At 43.3% G+C, this 18,096-nt stretch overlaps 3 protein-coding genes across 7 annotated transcripts; 1 reads left to right on the top strand and 2 right to left on the bottom strand.

The window, feature by feature from the left end:
- Window positions 1-179: 179 nt before the first annotated feature.
- teq (Tequila) lies at window positions 180-10,234 on the bottom strand. 5 transcript variants are annotated; one of them, XM_030383612.2, is made up of 18 exons: window positions 10,006-10,234; window positions 9,388-9,865; window positions 9,128-9,334; window positions 8,747-8,974; window positions 8,224-8,688; window positions 7,400-8,164; window positions 7,027-7,254; window positions 6,504-6,971; window positions 5,684-6,442; window positions 5,150-5,623; window positions 4,832-5,080; window positions 2,768-3,412; window positions 1,994-2,385; window positions 1,781-1,936; window positions 878-1,661; window positions 720-812; window positions 564-647; window positions 180-504 (listed from the first exon to the last, which is right to left on the bottom strand). In XM_030383612.2, exons 1-18 carry the CDS (start codon window positions 10,051-10,053, stop codon window positions 365-367), a joined length of 6,663 nt encoding a protein of 2,220 aa, XP_030239472.1. In that variant the 5' UTR covers window positions 10,054-10,234; the 3' UTR covers window positions 180-364. The 5 variants fall into 5 exon arrangements, with proteins under 5 accessions (XP_030239472.1, XP_030239469.1, XP_017957044.1 ...); XM_030383609.2 differs by having other exon boundaries at window positions 2,768-5,080; XM_018101555.3 differs by having other exon boundaries at window positions 2,768-5,080; window positions 5,150-5,620.
- Window positions 10,235-10,706: 472 nt separating this feature from the next.
- LOC108651691 (cytochrome c oxidase assembly protein COX18, mitochondrial) lies at window positions 10,707-11,975 on the bottom strand. Its single transcript, XM_018101550.3, has 2 exons — window positions 11,482-11,975; window positions 10,707-11,429 (listed from the first exon to the last, which is right to left on the bottom strand). Exons 1-2 carry the CDS (start codon window positions 11,902-11,904, stop codon window positions 10,839-10,841), a joined length of 1,014 nt encoding a protein of 337 aa, XP_017957039.1. The 5' UTR covers window positions 11,905-11,975; the 3' UTR covers window positions 10,707-10,838.
- Window positions 11,976-12,048: 73 nt separating this feature from the next.
- LOC108651690 (uncharacterized) lies at window positions 12,049-17,201 on the top strand. Its single transcript, XM_018101548.3, has 5 exons — window positions 12,049-12,310; window positions 13,195-13,350; window positions 13,414-13,518; window positions 13,588-14,392; window positions 14,452-17,201. Exons 1-5 carry the CDS (start codon window positions 12,180-12,182, stop codon window positions 14,587-14,589), a joined length of 1,335 nt encoding a protein of 444 aa, XP_017957037.1. The 5' UTR covers window positions 12,049-12,179; the 3' UTR covers window positions 14,590-17,201.
- Window positions 17,202-18,096: the final 895 nt, after the last annotated feature.

Below are 18,096 nucleotides of genomic sequence, written 5' to 3'. Positions count from 1 at the left end.
TTGAGAGTACGTTTATATGTGTTCGTGTGAGAGTGTGTGTGATCGTTCAATTGGCTGAGCCACAAAACCGAGTGAATATATAGAAAGAGACAGAGAGAGAGCAGCTTAAGGCTGGCAATGAATGTAAAGCGTAGATTGGAAGGGAGCTGTAAAGCGTGTGGAATGAGTCGACATGTGAATTAAATTTGCTGAGCATCTTTATTATTGTTATTATCGTGTTGTTGTGCGTTTTATTAGCATTGATTATGTGTGCTTAGCCTACGTGCGTGCCCTTGTCGACCCCTTTACAAGACAATTTCCATTGCCTATTTTAAGGTGTTGCCATAAAAATAATTAGCTTTATTTTAGAAAGTTTAGTCCGGGGCTACTTCAAGCGCCGCAAGCTTTGGTTGATCTTCTCGTAGATCCAGTCCACATAGTGACAGACGCGCACATAGACACCGGGACGATTCTGATAGCCGCAGTGCTGACCCCAAGATATGATGCCATACAGTGTTTCGCCATCTAGAAAGAAAATTGGATTACTAACGAACTACACTGATCTCAACTCACTATGGATTTACCCTCATCAGAGCAGACAAGTGGACCGCCAGAGTCACCCTCGCAGGCGTCGACACTTGCGTCCATGGAGCCGGCGCAGAACATGCCTAAATAGATTAAAATGTCGGTTATCAACAAGTCATTCATTCCATCATTCGCTCAGTCACTCCATCACTTACCCTCCGTCATAGCATCGCCATAGACATTCATTTGCTTGCACGTCGTATCCGGCAAAATGGGCAACTGCGCAGCTCTCAGTTCTTGAGAAGGAGCTGCAAGATAACAGGATCGATTAATACCCTAACGAAGGGGGAAAGAGATAGAGCGAGCTACTCACTGGACACGCCCGATTTAATGGAGCCCCAGCCAGAGATGGTGCAGGTGCGATTCTCGAGCAAAGGAGCACCACGCTCTGGCAGGCAAATGGGCTGCACGTAATCGTTGAATTTCAATGGTGTCTTGAGTACCACCAGAGCAATGTCGTTGTTCATGTGGGTGGGCTGGCGGAACTGTTCGTGTGTATACCAGGTCTCTATGAACGAGTCCACCTCCGAGTGTTCCGCTATGTTAGCGTAGTGATCGCCCACGCGCACAAAGTACGCGCCCTTCGGATGTCCGTAGACGCAATGGGCGGCTGTTAGCAAATGCCTCTTGGAGATGACCACGGCACCACACCAGTGGCTGGAGATGCCGCCACGCCCACGTGTCCTTATCGTCGCCTGCCACGGATGACGGCCGCGACGTGCCACATTGCCCTGGACCACACGCTGCTCGGGATGCAGGAACTCATCGAACAGATCGTCCTTGAAGATGCCGCAACGTCTTGGTGTGCGCAGCGCCTTGCTCGATCTCTCCCAGAGCCCGATATCCGATAGGCTAATGTTGCTAGCCGAACCGGCGGACTTATCCTTACTTAATGCTTGCAGACGAAGGCGTTGACGTGCCTGTCTCGGCGGCGGGCCCGCAGTGCAGCGCAGACTCACATCCTCCGTATGATTGCAATGGTGTTCGCCCCAGTTCCAGTGGCGGCACAGGTCGATGCTCGTCTCGTTGCCCAGGCACATCACTTGATCGAGCCAGATGGGTCCGCTGCCTGGGCCGAATATGTTCTTCTCGATTTTCTAGGAGAGGGAGAGAGAGAGAGAGAGAGAGAGAGAGAGAGAGAGAGAGAGAGAGAGAGAGAGAGAGAGCGGTCAGGTATGGAGTTAATGTAACTCTAGTGGGGTTGCCTTCCACTTACTGCTTCTCCATAGTAGCCCAGGCTATTGCAAGCCACCTGCGCTGCCCGCACATTGAAATCATCATCGCAAACGCTGCCCCAGACGCCGTGGTACTTTACCTCCAAGCGACCTTCAAGCGAGCTGCGCCCACCCTCCAAACGGTACTCAATGGGTGCCTGTAAAGAGCCAATGAATTATACCAAAACTATCAGTCTCAGATGAGCTCTATTTACCTTACAAACAGCATCACTCTCATCCGACTTGTCCGCACAGTCGACCGTATTGTCGCAGACAAAGGCAGGGGGTATGCACTCCTTGGAGGCCTCGCAGAGCCACGAATTATTGGGACACTTTAGCACGGGCACTTTACAGACCACGCCCGCCACCTCGTCAACGGCACAGTTGTGCACGCCCCAGCCCATAAAATCGCAATCCTTCAACTTCGTCTCATTGCCCCGACACTCGAGCTTATCCATCACATAGTTGAAGTTGCGCTCGGTGGGCTCGTAATATGAATTGCCACGCACCTCCGAAGCGCCCATCTTGTAGCCCAACTCACGGCAAACGACATCCGCATCGGGTAGACCAAATTTATCATCGCAAACGTAGCCCCATTGACCATTTACTGTAATAAAAACCTGATTGAATACCTGACATGGCTTTGGCATAATTCAAATGGTGCCATACTTGGCTAGGGCTATGGACAAATTTGGGATCAACCTTGTGGTGGAATACTTGGCTTATTTAAAATTATTCACAAATTCCTTGTGATTAAATACTTTGCTTGCTGTAAGGATATCCCTTGTGGTTGGATTCTTTGCTACATTTATACAATTGAATTGCGGTTTAATACTTGGCTAGATTTAATATCCCTTGTGGTTTCATTCTTGGCTAAATTTTGAGAGAAATCTTTTGCGATTGAATATTTAAATACATTAGAAAATACCCTATGGTTGAATATTTAGATGTGGGGAATTGTTTCTCAGCTATTTTTCAGTCCTACTCACCTTTGACTTCAATGCGTCCCATATGTGGACTTTCACCACCTGTCAATCGCACCTGGTACCCTAGATGCTCGCACTGGCTCTCATCCCTTCGATTGCCACAGTTATTGACTCCGTCGCAGACCTCTGATTGTTTTACACACTTGCCCCCACCGCAGTGAAACTCGCAGGGTTCGTCAGAAAATCCGGTACGCAAGTTAATTTCAGATGTTGTGGTGGCTTCTGCATTTGGATTAGGCAGAAAGTCCCCTACTTCAAACTCCGTGTTAGGGTCGGACTCAAACTTTGTTTTGGTCGTAGACTTATGCTCCTCGTTGATGGGATTGAAAGGATTGGGTAAATTGGGATGTCTGGCATGGTAGGAGGGGCTGTGCTGGTGGGGATGAGGACCGTGATGGTGGTGGTGTGGGTGGTGGTGATGGTGTTGCGGTTTCTCGAAAGGATCTGGCATATTTGGATGGCGCCTATGGAATTCACGACTATGCCAATTGTTCGTATTTGATTGAGGATTTGGATTCAGATTTGCATTTGTACTGCTGTCGTTGATGTCCACTCGTCGCGTGCCACGTTGAAAGTCAGTGGTGTCGTAGCGGGATGCGTAAGTAGTGGGATTTATGGTCTGTTCAGTGCGCGCCGTTTCACCAGCATCTGGAACAACAGAGGGATCGTCAGAGTCAATGTCCAGGCTCGCCTGCTCGCCAGCCACAATCATTTCAACGTCATCGTCGGGCGTATGTCTAACCCCAGGGGTAGTTTTTTGGGTCGTGGTGCTAATCGGAGGTTTGACAATAGCCGAAGCTATGGCCGCTTCAGCGAGATGGACTGAATCTGCTTTAACATTCCCACTATGATTGAAATAGGGGCGTAGCATCAAGCGCAGCGCTTCGTTAAGAGCATCCTTGGAGGGTGGCGCTACCGCAGCACTTTGTGTTGGATTGTAGAAATTGTGGCTAAACGGAGGTGGCTTTAAAGCACTTCGCTCAGTGGTGGTAATTGTCTCATCACCATAATCTGCATCGTCATACTCATCCTGATCATTGAAAAGATCGGGCACTTGGTTAGGCGGTGGTACCTTCTGCCAGGAGGTATTATGTGAGTGCGCCACACCCGCATAGGATGGACTATAGTGTGGATGAAGGACAGGCGTGGCATTGAGCACAGGTGGGTAAATAGGGAACGTGCGCAAATTCGAACGAGTCGTGCTAGTGGTAGGAATTGTTGTGGACTCTGGTAAGTTGGGTCGTGTGGGTGGCTGCAAGCCGCCATAGAGATTCGATTCATCATCCTCAGGCTGGGGCTGGCCACGATAAGTGGGACTGTGGTTGGCAGGCACAGTAGGGACTCGAGCAGGAGCTTCGGGATAAGTAGGATTCGATTGATCAACAGTTGTTTCAGTATCCGAATCCGAATCGGGTACATAGTCTAGATCTACTGGTCGCTGTCCTGGTAAAGCCGGAGCATGCGAGATCGGATGTAGGTGACTGGGATTAAAGCCAGTAGAAGGCTGACTTGGAGTTGGATTATAATCAAGGTCTAAGCGTCGTTGGCCTGATGTGCTGTTTGGCCGTAAATAAATTGGCTTAAAGCCAGGGGCATGAGGTGGAGGAGTAGGCGGTTGCAGGCCACCAAATAAATTTGATTCATCGGCCACCGGATGGCGTGGGCCATGAGAAGGACTTTGATTTGACGGGAGGAACGAATTAGCAGGCGCTCTGTCTTGTTCATCGGGCTCGTACTCAAGGTCTAAGGGTCGCTGACCCGCTATTGGACTGGGTCGTAAGTGGACATGAGGAGTGGGATTGTGATTGGAGAGTAGAGTGGGTAGAAGAGAATGGAATTGATCGCGACGCGTTTCACTAGGTAGCTGATCCGGCTCCGGTTGATAGTCATCTAGATCTAGAGGTCGCTGTCCACGTAGAGTAGGATTGTAGGGTCTATGTGGCCAATGCGAGCGACTGAAATTCTGTCGTGGCGATGGAGCAACTGCCTCTACATTGCCTGTGTTGGGCGACATGGGCGCAAGTGGTGCTTTATAGATGGCATTTGGAGTAGTTGGTGGATAATTACGATTGGGCAGCAATGAACCCTCCACATAGAGCACGCTCTGTGCGGGCGCCTGTTGCTGATAGAAGCTGCCTTGGCCCGACCAGCCATTCGACTGAGGCTGGCCAAAGCCTATGCCTGCTGGGCGATCCATATTCATATTACTCCAGCGATTGCCACTGGCCGTAACAGTTGTCTTAACTCCCGATCCACGGGCAAATTGATCAGCAGGTCCATGACTGGGCTGCACATAGGCCTTCGACTCACGATTGTCTGTAAGAGTTAAGGTTTATAATTATAATTTTGTAAATAAGAGATTTGGAGTAACTGATTGTTAGTAACCATAGCGCAGATCTATCCAACTGGAGGTGTCCTGATGGTAGCTACAGCGATCGTACTCGGGCACCTGACTGTCTGGCACACACAAACGGTGTGACACACTGAATACCTGACCCACAGGGCAACTATAAATGAACGCCTGTGCACTGTGAGATGCGCAGTTGATATATTTGTTCGGCTCTGTTGGATGCTGATATTTTCCGATCAAACCATAGGGACAATTTATCGTAGTGCTTCTGCTCAGACGATGCATCTGCTGCCACCATTCGTAGAATATGCGCAGTTCGTTCAGCAAGTAAACGCGATCAGAGCGCTGCACTTGCTCCACAGGCTGGCAGCGACGAAGAGATAGGCTGAAATGTAGGCCATCGGGGCAACTCTGCAAACGCGTCAAGCCCTCTCCACAGCTCAAGTACTTAGTGCAGTCGAAGGGATAAGCGTAATTGCCCACAGCACCATGCGGACAGCTAACAACTGCTAGGGGAAGAAGATTATCAGCAGACTTCTTTAAGTTATTCCCCAAATCACCGAACTCACATTCCAAATGCTCTTCTGCATAGTTAAAGGCCACACGATCCGTAACAGGCACAAGCTCTCCTTGCAAGCAATAGCTACGCGAGAGACTAAACACCTCACTAGCCGGACACTGTCTGACAACTGTGTGACCCTCCGAGCAGTATATATAGCTCCGAGCATCAAAGGGATGTGCAAAAAGACCATAGACCTGATCGGGACAGACCAAACGATACGAGTCCGCAGTGTCAGAAATAGCATTTGGATTGTAAATGATGTTAGATGGGGGCAGCGTTTCCTTAGTTCTGCCCGAACAATCCACTTTTTCAATAAAATCACAAACTCCGTTTACTGCATTAAGCGCTTTTCCAGGTTCACAGCTCTGAATAAATGTCTGTCCATTGGCGCAGTTTAGGAATTTAGTGCAGTCATACGGATGCGCCCGAACTCCACTAGCTCCAGGCGGACAGAAAATGTATTCATTACCATGGCCAGTCTGTTCATCAGTTTGCAATTCGCGATCCTCTTGATTTATTTGATTGCCTTGGTAAAACTCATGCTGTGTCTCTGTCAGATAGTCCACTCGATCATATGGAGCTACCAATTGATCCCGGGCCACACAAAGTCTTCGAGAAATACTGAAGACCTCGCCCTTGTCACAGCTCTCAATGGAAGTCTGTTGATCGCGACAGTTCAAGTACTTGGTGCAGTCAAAGGGATGAAGATAGTAACCCTGAGCATTTGCGGGACACGTAACAGTTGTGAGGTCTTGCATAAAGTTAGCTATGAAGGGAATACCAATGAGGATTGCATAGAAGCCAAAAAATAATCTCATAGTTCTTACTAGAAAGCTGACCACTTATATAAGCGTAATCCAGGAAATCATGAGAGGAGAGCTGCTGGCGAGCCGAGCATCTCTTTGTAGATAGACTGTAAACAGAGCCCGCTGGACAGGACTCAACCTGCAGTAAACCATTCTGGCAAAGCACGTAGTGGCCCGCATGGAAGGGATAGGCGTAGTTGCCGCGAAGGTTGACTGGACACGATTTCAATGCAGATTGAAATGCCTGACTATCTGTGTAGCTATAACTTCCCTCCTGTAAGCTTTGCTCTGAAAAGAACTTTACCCTTTCGGCTCGTGTTAATTGACCGCTTGGACGACAAGCGCGTTGAATAAAGCTATAAGCCATGCTCTCTCCACAATTTTGGATAGAGAGCTCACCCCCCGCAGCACAGCGAACATATTTGCTCGCATCGTACGGATAGAGATGATGACCATCCGTGCCCTCCGGACAACGAGTAAGCATCAGAGCTGAGGGAAGGAATACTCTGAATATATGAGGCGCTGAGAATGGAATGGCACTTACAATATTCGTTGCTTATCTGAGAAACAATGTAGGCCACATAATCTGTGTATACCAGCTGCGTCTTGGGCTGGCAATATCCCTTTGATATACTAAAGACATTGCCAAGAATACAGCTCTGGACAGCGATCTTTCCCGCCTTGCAGTTGAGGAACTTGGTTTGATCGAACGGATGAGCAAACAGACCCTCGACACCTCCTGGACAGAGTAGATCTCTGAGTCGGGCAGCAGCTAAGACGATTCGTTACGATTACAAGACAATTAAGGAATCAAGCAACTGCAAGCGCATGAAGAGCAATAGATGAGACCGAAACCCCAAATGAGAAGCGTATGAACTAAGCAAAGCGATTCGTATATAGAATAAATTATAACTTACAAGTGAAATCTGTGTGAGACGAAGAACTTCCAGTGGGAGTGCAGATCAAGCTGTGCCTATCAAATATCTCGCCATGTGGACATTGCTCCAAACGTGGTTTCACCCCAATTCCACATATAACATACTTTGAAGGATCATCAGGATAGAACACGTAACCCAGAGCTCCACTTGGACAGCTTGGTCCGGCTGATGACCCACTTGTTGATTCACCAGATGCTCCGATTGATGACCCACCTTGATGACCCTCAAACACGCCGGTGACACCACCACCGTAATTCTTCCTGCTTTGACCGGTATACAAGTAGCCTTGTCTACAGTCCACCTTATCTTTGAAGTCACAGACTAATAGAGATGGACTGAAGGCTGTTCCAGGTCCACAGTCCTGAATAAAAGTCCGCCCATTGGCGCAATTCAGGAACTTGGTGCAGTCGTGTGGATGGGGTTGAACTCCACTAGCTCCAGGGGGACAGACTACATCTTCATTACCATTGGTTTGGAGCTCGCGACCCAGATGAGCTACATTTTCCTGACTGAACTCATGTTGCGTGTCCGTTAGAAACTCCACTCGATCATAGGGAGCTACTAATTGATCTCTGGCCACACAAAGTCTACGAGAGATACTGAAGACCTCGCCCCTTTCACAGCTCTCAATGGAGGTCTGCTGATCTCGGCAACTTATGTATTTGGTACAGTCAAAAGGATGAAGATAGTAACCCTGGGCATTTGCAGGACAGGTAACAGTTGTGAGGTCTTGCATAAAGTTGGCTAAGGAGAAAAAGTAATAAAAATCACGAGAACAAGGACACACGTGATCTAGATCTTACTAGAGAGTTGAACGTTTATGTAAGCATAATCCAGAAAATCGTGGGGGGAGAGCTGCTGACGAGCCGAACATCTCTTTGTAGATAGACTATAAACAGAACCCGCTGGACACGACACCACCTGTAATAGACCATTCTGGCAAAGCACGTAATGGCCCGCATGGAAGGGATAGGCGTAGTTGCCACGGAGATCAGCTGGACACGATTTCAATGCAGATTGAAATGCCTCGCTATCTGTATACCTATAGCTGCCTCCCTGGAAACTGAGCTCTGAAAAGAACTTCACTCTTTCGGCTCGAGTCACTTGTCCACTTGGACGGCAAGCACTCTTAATGAAGCTGTAAGCTAGGTCTTCTCCACAACTTATGATTGAAAGCTCTCCTGCTGTACAGCGAATATATTTGCCCGCATCGTACGGATAGAGGTGAACACCATCCGTTCCCGCCGGACAGCTAGTGAGCATCAGAGCTGAAGAGACACAAGACGCTGGAGCTTGGAAGAGCTTATGAAGCTATAGAAAACTTACAATATTCGATGCTTATCTGAGAGACAAAGTAAGCCACATAATCTGTGTATAACAGCTGCGTCTTGGGTTGGCAATATCCGTTCGATATGCTAAACACCTGACCAGGAGAGCAACTCTGAACAGCAGTCTTTCCCGCCTTGCAGTTGAGGAACTTGGTTTGATCAAACGGATGAACAAACAGACCGTCGACGCCTCCCGGGCAAAGTAGCCCGCTGAACTGAACGGCAGCTGAGAGGATTCATTAGGATTATAGGCAAGACAAGCAAACAAGCTGCTGGAAGCGTATGAAGAGCAAAAGATGAAAAGGGATCCCCAAATGAGAAGCATATGGACTAAGCAAAGCCGTGCATAAACATATATTATACGTGGACTTCAACTTACAAGAATAATCGGCAGAGGCAGAGGAAGCCCCACTCACAGAACAGCTCAAGCTATGGGCATTGAATACCCAACCTGGCAGGCACTGCTCCAATCGTGGATGCACACCTGTTTCACATATGATGTACTTTGATTGGTCGTTGGGATAGGGAACTGGATCGCGAACACCTGGTGGACACTCAAGGCCAACCGAGGTACCTTTCACTTCACCTGGGCTTGTGTTAGTTGGGGAACGCTCTTTCGAAACTAAAGCTCGAACTCACCTTGGCCTGATGCTGCTCCACAATTCACTTTGTACTTGTAGTCGCAGACCAGCTGAGTTGGACTAAATGCCGTGCCAGGCCCACAGCTCTGAATAAAAGTCTGTCCGTTGTCGCAGTTGAGAAACTTCGTGCAATCGCTGGGGTGTGGCTGCAGCCCCCTGAAGCCAGGTTCACATCGCGGCTCTGAAGGACGCTCCAGCAGTCGCGACGAACGACCAGGCTGGCCCTCGCAGGACACTTGACTCTGGTGATCACATGTTTGTATGAGGGCATTAAATGCCGTGCCCGGTCCGCAGGTTTGTATAACAGGACGACCCTCGGCACAGTTAATGAAACGATGGCAATCGTGCTCATACGGCTTTAATCCTCGAAAATGGGACGGACAAGCCACCTGGTCTTGAGCTTGAGTCGTTGCTGATAACCCGGACTGCCCAACATTATAGCTGCCAGGCTGATGATAAGCAATCGTTTCAGCTAGCTAAAAAGACGCAATAAGAAAATGTTATTTGGGGGGAATTTCAGAAATAATACATACTATAGATCAATGGAGCAGACTTCCGATTCAATAGGCCAAACTAATTCATATCAATTAGGAAATATATGCATATATTTGCTTACGTTCAAGACGAGAAGCGACAGAGCCAGGCTCCAAGCTCTCCCAATCATTTCTTCAATTTATTTCCTATATATAGTTTATATATATGTATATAATATATATTTTAAATATGCTTTTTTTTCCACTGATAGCGCTTCGCCCGAAAAGTGATACGAATTTACTTATTTGTATTTTAGCTGCTCTTTCGCTGAGCTTCGAAGCTCGACTGAAGCACGGGCAATCTTTCAATTGGGATGCTGCCTGGTGCTGCATCCAATTGAATGCCGTCTTATCTCTGGTGGCAATCATCTAGACCTTTTGATAGGCGCTTATCATTTGTTGTGCTGTCACTTCTGCTACCCTGCAAACAGATGACTAATGGTCGGAGGAGTACAGAAAGTAACTGGGCACAGCTGCTTTTCTTATGAGTAGGTATAAAATTATACTCTCTCTTCTTAAACTACATTTCTCAAAGCAATTAAACTGTCTGATTGAGACTACAGAGTCTTAACTGCTTTGACAACTCGAAAAAAACCTATCACAGGGTAGCTCCAGCTCATGCTCTCTTAACTGTATCATTTTTAATTGTTTACAGGGTAGCTATTAGTCATGCCTACTTAAGTAGATCATTCTTAATTGTTGACATTTTTCTATGTTTTTTATGGGGAATTTCACACAGTTTATTTCTACAGAACAAGATGAGTCTGCACGGATGATCCAATGATTTACAATGATGCAGTCGCGTGGCTTTGTTTACACACTCTTTATGCTTACACATAACAAACAAACGAACTAGGCAAACTTAACAGAATGAATATATATATTTACAATATACAATATATAAGTCTAATGGCGCTCACTTGTTTGTCGACTTGTCAGCTGGCGCCTCTTCCAAGATTCTGGCCCGCTTTTGTATCTTCAGCCAGAGCTGATCGTACGGCTGCTCGAGCTCCGTTTGCGTCTTGGGAATGCCCACAGCTCGCCTCACTTCCGGCGAGAGCAACAGCAGATTTTGGGCCAAGCCAAAGGAACTGGAAGCCACCCAATAGACGCAAAGGGCTGAGGGTACAGTACAAGCAATGGGCACCATTAGTACACTCAAGCCTCTAAAGACATTATTAGCTATGTTTTGCAGCCGTGTTTGGGGACGCGTACGCGTCATTGTCTGGACCTCTATGATGGCCAAATTGATGAGGCCAAGTGCAACAGGCAGTATATAAGATCCATCTACAACTGTCAGATTGGGAATCCAACCAAAGCCTCCAATGGTTAGCTCCGTCGCTGCTATTTGTGCCTTCAACGATGTAGGATCGGGCAGCATATAAACCAAATTGCGCAAGGCGACCGATTGGCAAATCCACAAAGGTATTTGTCCCCACAACACAATGATTGTCTTCATGGGATGGCAATTATCTCGTATGATGAGTTTCTGCCATTGTTTCTTGATCTGCAAGTAGTTACGGTTACAATAAGCTTTGACACCTCATTCAACTACAAACCGATCTCCTGTAAACAACTGCCGTTTGCTTCTCGCTCCATTTGAATTTCTGTTTGGCCATCGCCGCCTCTCTTTTCAGCTCCTCTACTATTGCAGGCATTTCCAGGGCAATGCCTTCTATGCGTGCTGTGATCCTATGCTGATAAATGGTCAAAGGTAATGTCACAACACTGCGAAACAGAAATGTGGACAACACTATAGCGGACCACCAGGGTAAGCCACTATAATCATGTATTTGGATCAATGCATCCTGCACATAGGCCACCGGCGTGCTGTTCGATAGTGTTTGCCAGAAGCCGACCATGCCGCTGGCATTGGAGAGCTGTGCGGCAGCTGTAGCTGCTGCTGCCACTTCTGTGGAGGCATATCTCGTATGCATGTAACCATATTTAAATCGCCGACAGGCGCCCAACAGCAATGACATTATTCAAAACAAAATATCAACTTATTACCACATTCCGAGAAATGTGACCGTATTCTAGCAACGCTCGAAATACCACATACACAAACAGAAAAATACTAAAGATATGTTAGTTAACAGTGAATGCGCCCTGTTATGTGTAGAGATAAATTACAGTGCTCTGTATCTTAATTGGTCGATGTTGCGTCGCACTGTTCGGTCGCACAAAAAAGTAAAATTAACAAGTTTCATTCAATAGTAAAGAAAACGGATTTATTTGGGCTTATATAGTTATAGTTATGAATATACCCCAATGGCATACAATACCGGCGGTGGCACTAAATCAAATATTCGACTATCTCGATACTCGAGACCGCATATCTGCGGCCAATTGTTGTTGGGCATGGAGGCAACATTTTTTTCAAAGACGGTAAGTCCTAACAGTATTCATATATACATATATATATATATATATATATGGGTATTTACTTATACGCATATGCATATAAGCATAAAGGTATGCATGTGTGTGAGAGTGGCTATGTGTTTGTGGGCATTTTCGCTTTTGCGTCTCAAACAAACAAATTGGTGCTTCGCTAGGTGACGCACAGCTGTTTTGCCCAGATGCCAAACAAGAGGCGAGTGGGAGGGGCGCTGTGTTTTTCTATTTCGTTTTTTCTTGCTTCTGGCAATCCTTGAAAGACAACAAAGCATTTATTAATACGTGTAATAACAAAACAAAGCGCTGCCCCACTCACACGCACACAGCTGCACAATGAAAATGTTGCTATATCAATGCAAACATACACGCACACAAGCATATGTATGTATGTATGTAAATACATATGTGCTCAAACACACAGCTGATGTTGCTGTCAGAGCGATCGACAAAAGTTATCGCACAGCATGTTAAGTAAATGAAAAAAAAAATTATATACATATATATTTCAAGAACTATTTCAATGTCAAAGGCAGATTATACACAGCAAGTACGAAAAGTTATGGTATAAAATAAAATAATAATAAAAAGAGTGATTAAATGAAGTCAGAAATTTCGCAGAGTTTATTTAAACAAAATTGCTTTGATTATTCAATAACAATAATTTAAAGTTATTTCAATACTTATTCAGTTCAGTCAGTAATTTCAACTGTACGCATACATTTTCTTACCCACTGTAGAGTCTTTTGTTTATAATTTATTTGTTTAACATAATTCTGTAGGCATACTTTTCGTACTCGGTTCAAGCTGAAACAGAAATATTGTTAACAGTTTTATTTAACTTAATTTATTTTGAACTTTCGCCACGTCTGCAGATACTTTAGAAACTTTCGCTTTCACATTGACTTGGCTAAGGATGAGCAATTGGCGTTCTTCCATCGCAGCATGGCCAATCTGGCCAAGGAGCTGGTCATTGTCTTCGATTTCCACAATGCCTTTCACATACAGAAAATGCGTCGGCTGCTCTACAAGTAAGTGATCAACTAAACTCTACTTCAAATATCACTCTAATATTCTCTTTCATTTGGTTATAGGGCAGCGCGTTGTGATAACATTCGAGCGATACGTTTCCAAACAGATAATGTAGGCCTCGTCGCTGCTGGCAATATGCATAGTGAACATCTGGTTGCTATCGAACAGTAAGAAATCTCATAGATCATCAGCTCTGTCCCATTCGTTGCTAACGTCATTATAATCCTCTCTTTCAGATGCTTCGTGGAGCCCTTAAAGTTGATTTTGAGCCGCAAAAATCAAGCGTGTCAGATCTTGGATCTGGGTGCCATCGAAGCGCTTACCTATTATGGCCAGGACTTTCTAAAGACCATGGGCAAGCCGCAGGAGTTACTGCAGCTAACACTGGCCAGCATCAAATATGATCCTAGTCACTATCCCATACTCGGGCTGGATGCCACATTGCTTCAAAAATGTGCCGCCTTGCAGGTGCTCTCCCTGGACTACGATACGCTTAACGATGAGCTATTGCATACCATACAGGTGTTGCCGTTGCGTAAGCTACTCATTGTTGTGCATGGACTTGATCAGGAGGAGCATGGCGATGTCTCAGAGGCAGCTTGGTCAAATTTCTCAACACATTTCACGAGCATTGAGCTGGTGCTGACGCTTGTCTATGCCTATGAAGCTGTGGAGCAGCTGCAAATGCGCATTCTGCGCCGACACATGCCCGTCACTCACATTCGCATGCTCTTCTGTGAGTTTATGAATCATGAGGCACTCGATTGGATGTCGGTGCATAATAGCGATACTTTGCGCAGCATCTACTACATTGATTCGTTGAGCAAGCATTCCAATATGCGTCACACCAGACGCCAGGATCCCTTTGTCATGTTATCCTGGCGCTGCAAACAGCTCGAGGAGATCATCGTCCACGGTTACACCATGGATCCGCACAATTTGCTGGGCATCGCACGATTGCGCGGTCGGCAGTTGCAACGTCTCGAAGTATCACAAATCGATTGGCCATCCAACAACGCGGTTCAACCTCTTTTCAACGAGGTGAGTAGCTGTCTATAACTAATCAAGCTTTCAGAGTTCATTTACGAAATGTTTTGCAGGAAATGTGCACGTTGTTGGGTCAGCAATGGACGCGGGTCGAGCCCGAGCAGCTGCCTAACGAGGCATATGGACCAGTGGACTACGATATAAGGGATAAATATGTTTATGAATTGATGCGTCAGGATCTGAGCCGTTGAAGCACAACACAAAATCAAATGCAACCAAAAATCGAATAAAGCAACGTCATGCAACAGCAACAGCATCAGCACCAACAACAACAAACAGCAGAACAACATGACACGTGATCAAATCGAGCGCATAGAAATTTGTAGCGTTTAGAAAAACTTTTACGTAGGCAAAAAAAAAAAAAAAAACTTTAAAACAGGGAAAAGCTCTTGACTTTTCTGTAAAGGTAAAAAAAATGAAAAAGCAAACGATTTTTGATATGTATAACGTAAACACTTTAATAATTGGCAAGCCTTTGTACAACTAACAAAATTTATTTTAACTTTTGTCTTTCGTCTGCTAAACTAAGTAAATTTTAAAAATTTCAAATTATTTTGTTCGGCCAACACACACCCAAAAAAAAAAAAAAAGGAAACAAATATGAAAGAATATGTTAACGGGCATATAAAAGACTTGAGCACTTCAAAAATGCAAAATGTAAAACGAATTGTAAGCACACACTAACGGGCAGTTTGTTGTTAACATTATAATACTAGAAAGTTAGAAGAACAACAAACAGCGACACAAGTAAGATAGTTAGGACAGACGAGAAAATGTGAGGAAATGAATGGATGATATATAGAGAACATCATTTTATAAGCAACAACAACTGTGATTTAAAAAACAAAATATAAAAACAAAATGCAAGCAAGCAAGCAAAAGTGAAGCCAGTTACAGCAAACAGCCGCAACAACAACCAATTGTTAAGCAAATTGTCTAGTTAGCTAAGTAAAATATATAAAAAAGATTTAAAAAACAAAAACAAAAAAATCGTGTTGAAAATGTTTGTAAACCAAAAATGAAATGAAAAATAACTGACCAATGTCAAATTGTTAGCTCAATCAATTGGCGAAACAACAAAAAAAAAATTGTTAACTTTTGTAATGTATGAAAAGAATATCAAATGTAAAAAGTTTGGCGCTCCATTGTGATAAGACAACAACAACAACAAGAACAGCAACAACAATTGTAACATCAACAAGAAGATGAGCCATTTGTGTAGTTATCAAAAAGTGATATTAGCAGCTTATGTAAAGCATATTGTAAACAGCGCACGCCTGCAACATATATATATATGTATATCTATATAGCAAAAGTCCAGTTGGTGGGGCGTGTGCTGTAAAGAAAACTTGTTAAATGAGAGACATGCGTTAGCCAGAATTGAATTGAAATCGCGTAAAACCCAAAATGCAATCAATCGCAACACTTAAGTATTTTGTATTTTCGTAGCAACAGGCATTCATTTATACAATAACAACTACTATATATAGTTTACTTATGTTTGCACAAAACAAAACAAAAAGAAAAAGAAAAACAACAACAAACAAGAAATGTTAGTTCAAATGTTTGCCAAGACAATTGCCCAACAGGTGCACAGCAGCTGAGCAGCTAGGCAAATCATGTATATATGTATGTGTAAATGTATATATATATATATGTAAATGGTACCTGAAGATCACTTGAGCATTTAAGCGAACAACTCACAAATAACATTGCTCAAATTTAATATAAAACAAAAACAAAAAAGTAAATAAACGAAAGACTGAACAAAGGCTCAGCTCGACTTGACTTGGCTCTGTGGCAATTGTTTGATCAATGAACTATCAATTTGATCAACTGGCAAACATGCAGCAGCAGCAGCATCAGCAGCAGCAACAACAAAATGCGATCTCAATGAATGAAACAAAAAAACAACAACAACAAAGGAACACACTTTTACACTATCCAACCAGGTGTATATATAAATAACTAAAGCTAAATGGAACTATGCATGTATTTTTGTTATCAATAGCGAATATTAATTTGTAAAGTGAACAGAACCTTAAGCAATCGTCTATATGTGTGTGTGTGTATGTGTATGTATATGTATTTGTGTATGTACAACACAATGTAATTTAGTTAAGCCTAGTACATACCAACAACAAACAACAACAACTAAATGTGATAAACGTGTCATGCTGCTTCCAACAACAAGAACAACAAACAACAGCCAGAAGTGCACCAAAGATGAAACACATGAATATATATACACATATATAACTATATATCTATATATCTACCTATGTATGATCTTTAACAAAAGTGAATAATTGTAGCTCCGACCTTATTGTTTGAACAATCCAATGCAAAAGTATTACAATTCATTCAAAAAGCAAAAACACTTCCAAAAACGCTGCGTATGAGTAATGTTTCTTTTTCTATACAAAAAACGAACACTCGAAATGAGGAGAAAAACAAAATAAGTATATATATATATATATATTTTATATGCCATTTATTGTATTTAAAACAACTTTTTGTAAATCATTCCACTCACACGCACACACACACACACACACACAACACTAAGCTAACGTATGTATTAGAGCAAATGTAATGGGGAGCACTAAGACAAACAACAACAACAACAAGCAACAGCCAGTGCATTAAGAACAACAACAAATTTATATATATGCAAGTTATGCTTAAATAAGAAATAAATAACAAATAACATAAGCGCAAAAGTGTATAGAAGAAAGCTGTGATAAAAAACAACAAAAACAAATCCAACAACACAAAACACACAAACAACAACAGAGTAGGGGAAACAGTATGAAGCAGAAGAAGAAGATGAGAGTTTATAGAGTACACAAAAGCCAATGCGAAACATATGCGACCAACCAAAGGTTAACAACAAAATAAACAAACAACAAACAAATGTTTAAGAACAACAAGTAGAAAGAGAAGACAAATGGTAACAAGAAAAAAAAACAGTTGCTCGTTTGGAGTTTATATTGAAAATATGCAAAATATGTTAGCCTAGCGAAAGTAAAAACAGAAATTAAACAGCAAGAAGAGCAGTAAGAACAGATAATGAAGTGTTTAAGCAACAGCAACAACAACTGAGAAAAATGTGCACATAATGAAAATGAGAAAACTAATTATCTATGCTTAATTTTATGTCAAAAACTAAACGAAAAAAACTTTTTTTTAAGTGTATACTTTTATTTGCAAGCTTTTTAAGTTGTAAAAATTACAAAAAAAAAAAAAAAATCTTAACAAAAAAAAAAAACATTTAAAGGTTCTATGAAAAGCCAATTAAATAAAATATTTAGAGAAAGCAACAAAAACGACAGCAATTTTTGTGGCATATGCAATATCATACATTTAAGCAAAGTTACAGCAGCAAAAACATAAAAATATATGTACACCACAATTAAAAAATTTATAAAAATAAAATGCAATAATTAAAAAAAAAAAAAGCAAAACAAAACAAACAAACGAATATTTGACAGTAGCATTGAAAATGTATCAAAGAAAATTCTAAATAAAATTCAATAAACCACGTTTCAAAACTTACTAAAAAACAAAAACGGCGTATAGATAGGAAGGGAAACAAAAATAACATTTTTTTATATGTTCTATATTATTTAATGACTATTTAGTTTAGAGTTATTATTCTTCTCTATACAGCAAATCTCTAAAGAATATCAATCTGG

Source organism: Drosophila navojoa, chromosome 4 (assembly GCF_054131105.1).
Source record: "Drosophila navojoa isolate 15081-1374.11 chromosome 4, UAZ_NAV_1.0, whole genome shotgun sequence".
Classification (NCBI taxonomy): Eukaryota; Metazoa; Arthropoda; class Insecta; order Diptera; family Drosophilidae; genus Drosophila; species Drosophila navojoa.
Note: the sequence above shows the minus strand (reverse complement) of the source record. Positions and strands in the feature narration are given on the sequence as shown.

Bases quoted from the DNA above. Each gene is read 5' to 3' on its own strand.
- teq (XM_030383609.2), bottom strand. From the start codon at position 10,053: ATGATTGGGAGAGCTTGGAGCCTGGCTCTGTCGCTTCTCGTCTTGAAC. The intron at 2,386-2,767 runs GTGAGTAGGACT...TTTTTATTACAG, and splicing joins GGGACGCATTGAAGTCAAAG to TAAATGGTCAATGGGGCTAC. The intron at 1,937-1,993 runs GTAAATAGAGCT...GGCTCTTTACAG, and splicing joins AGAGTGATGCTGTTTGTAAG to GCACCCATTGAGTACCGTTT.
- LOC108651691 (XM_018101550.3), bottom strand. From the start codon at position 11,904: ATGTCATTGCTGTTGGGCGCCTGTCGGCGATTTAAATATGGTTACATG. The intron at 11,430-11,481 runs GTTTGTAGTTGA...AACTACTTGCAG, and splicing joins CAGTTGTTTACAGGAGATCG to ATCAAGAAACAATGGCAGAA.
- LOC108651690 (XM_018101548.3), top strand. From the start codon at position 12,180: ATGAATATACCCCAATGGCATACAATACCGGCGGTGGCACTAAATCAA. The intron at 12,311-13,194 runs GTAAGTCCTAAC...CCACGTCTGCAG, and splicing joins CAACATTTTTTTCAAAGACG to ATACTTTAGAAACTTTCGCT. The intron at 13,351-13,413 runs GTAAGTGATCAA...ATTTGGTTATAG, and splicing joins ATGCGTCGGCTGCTCTACAA to GGCAGCGCGTTGTGATAACA.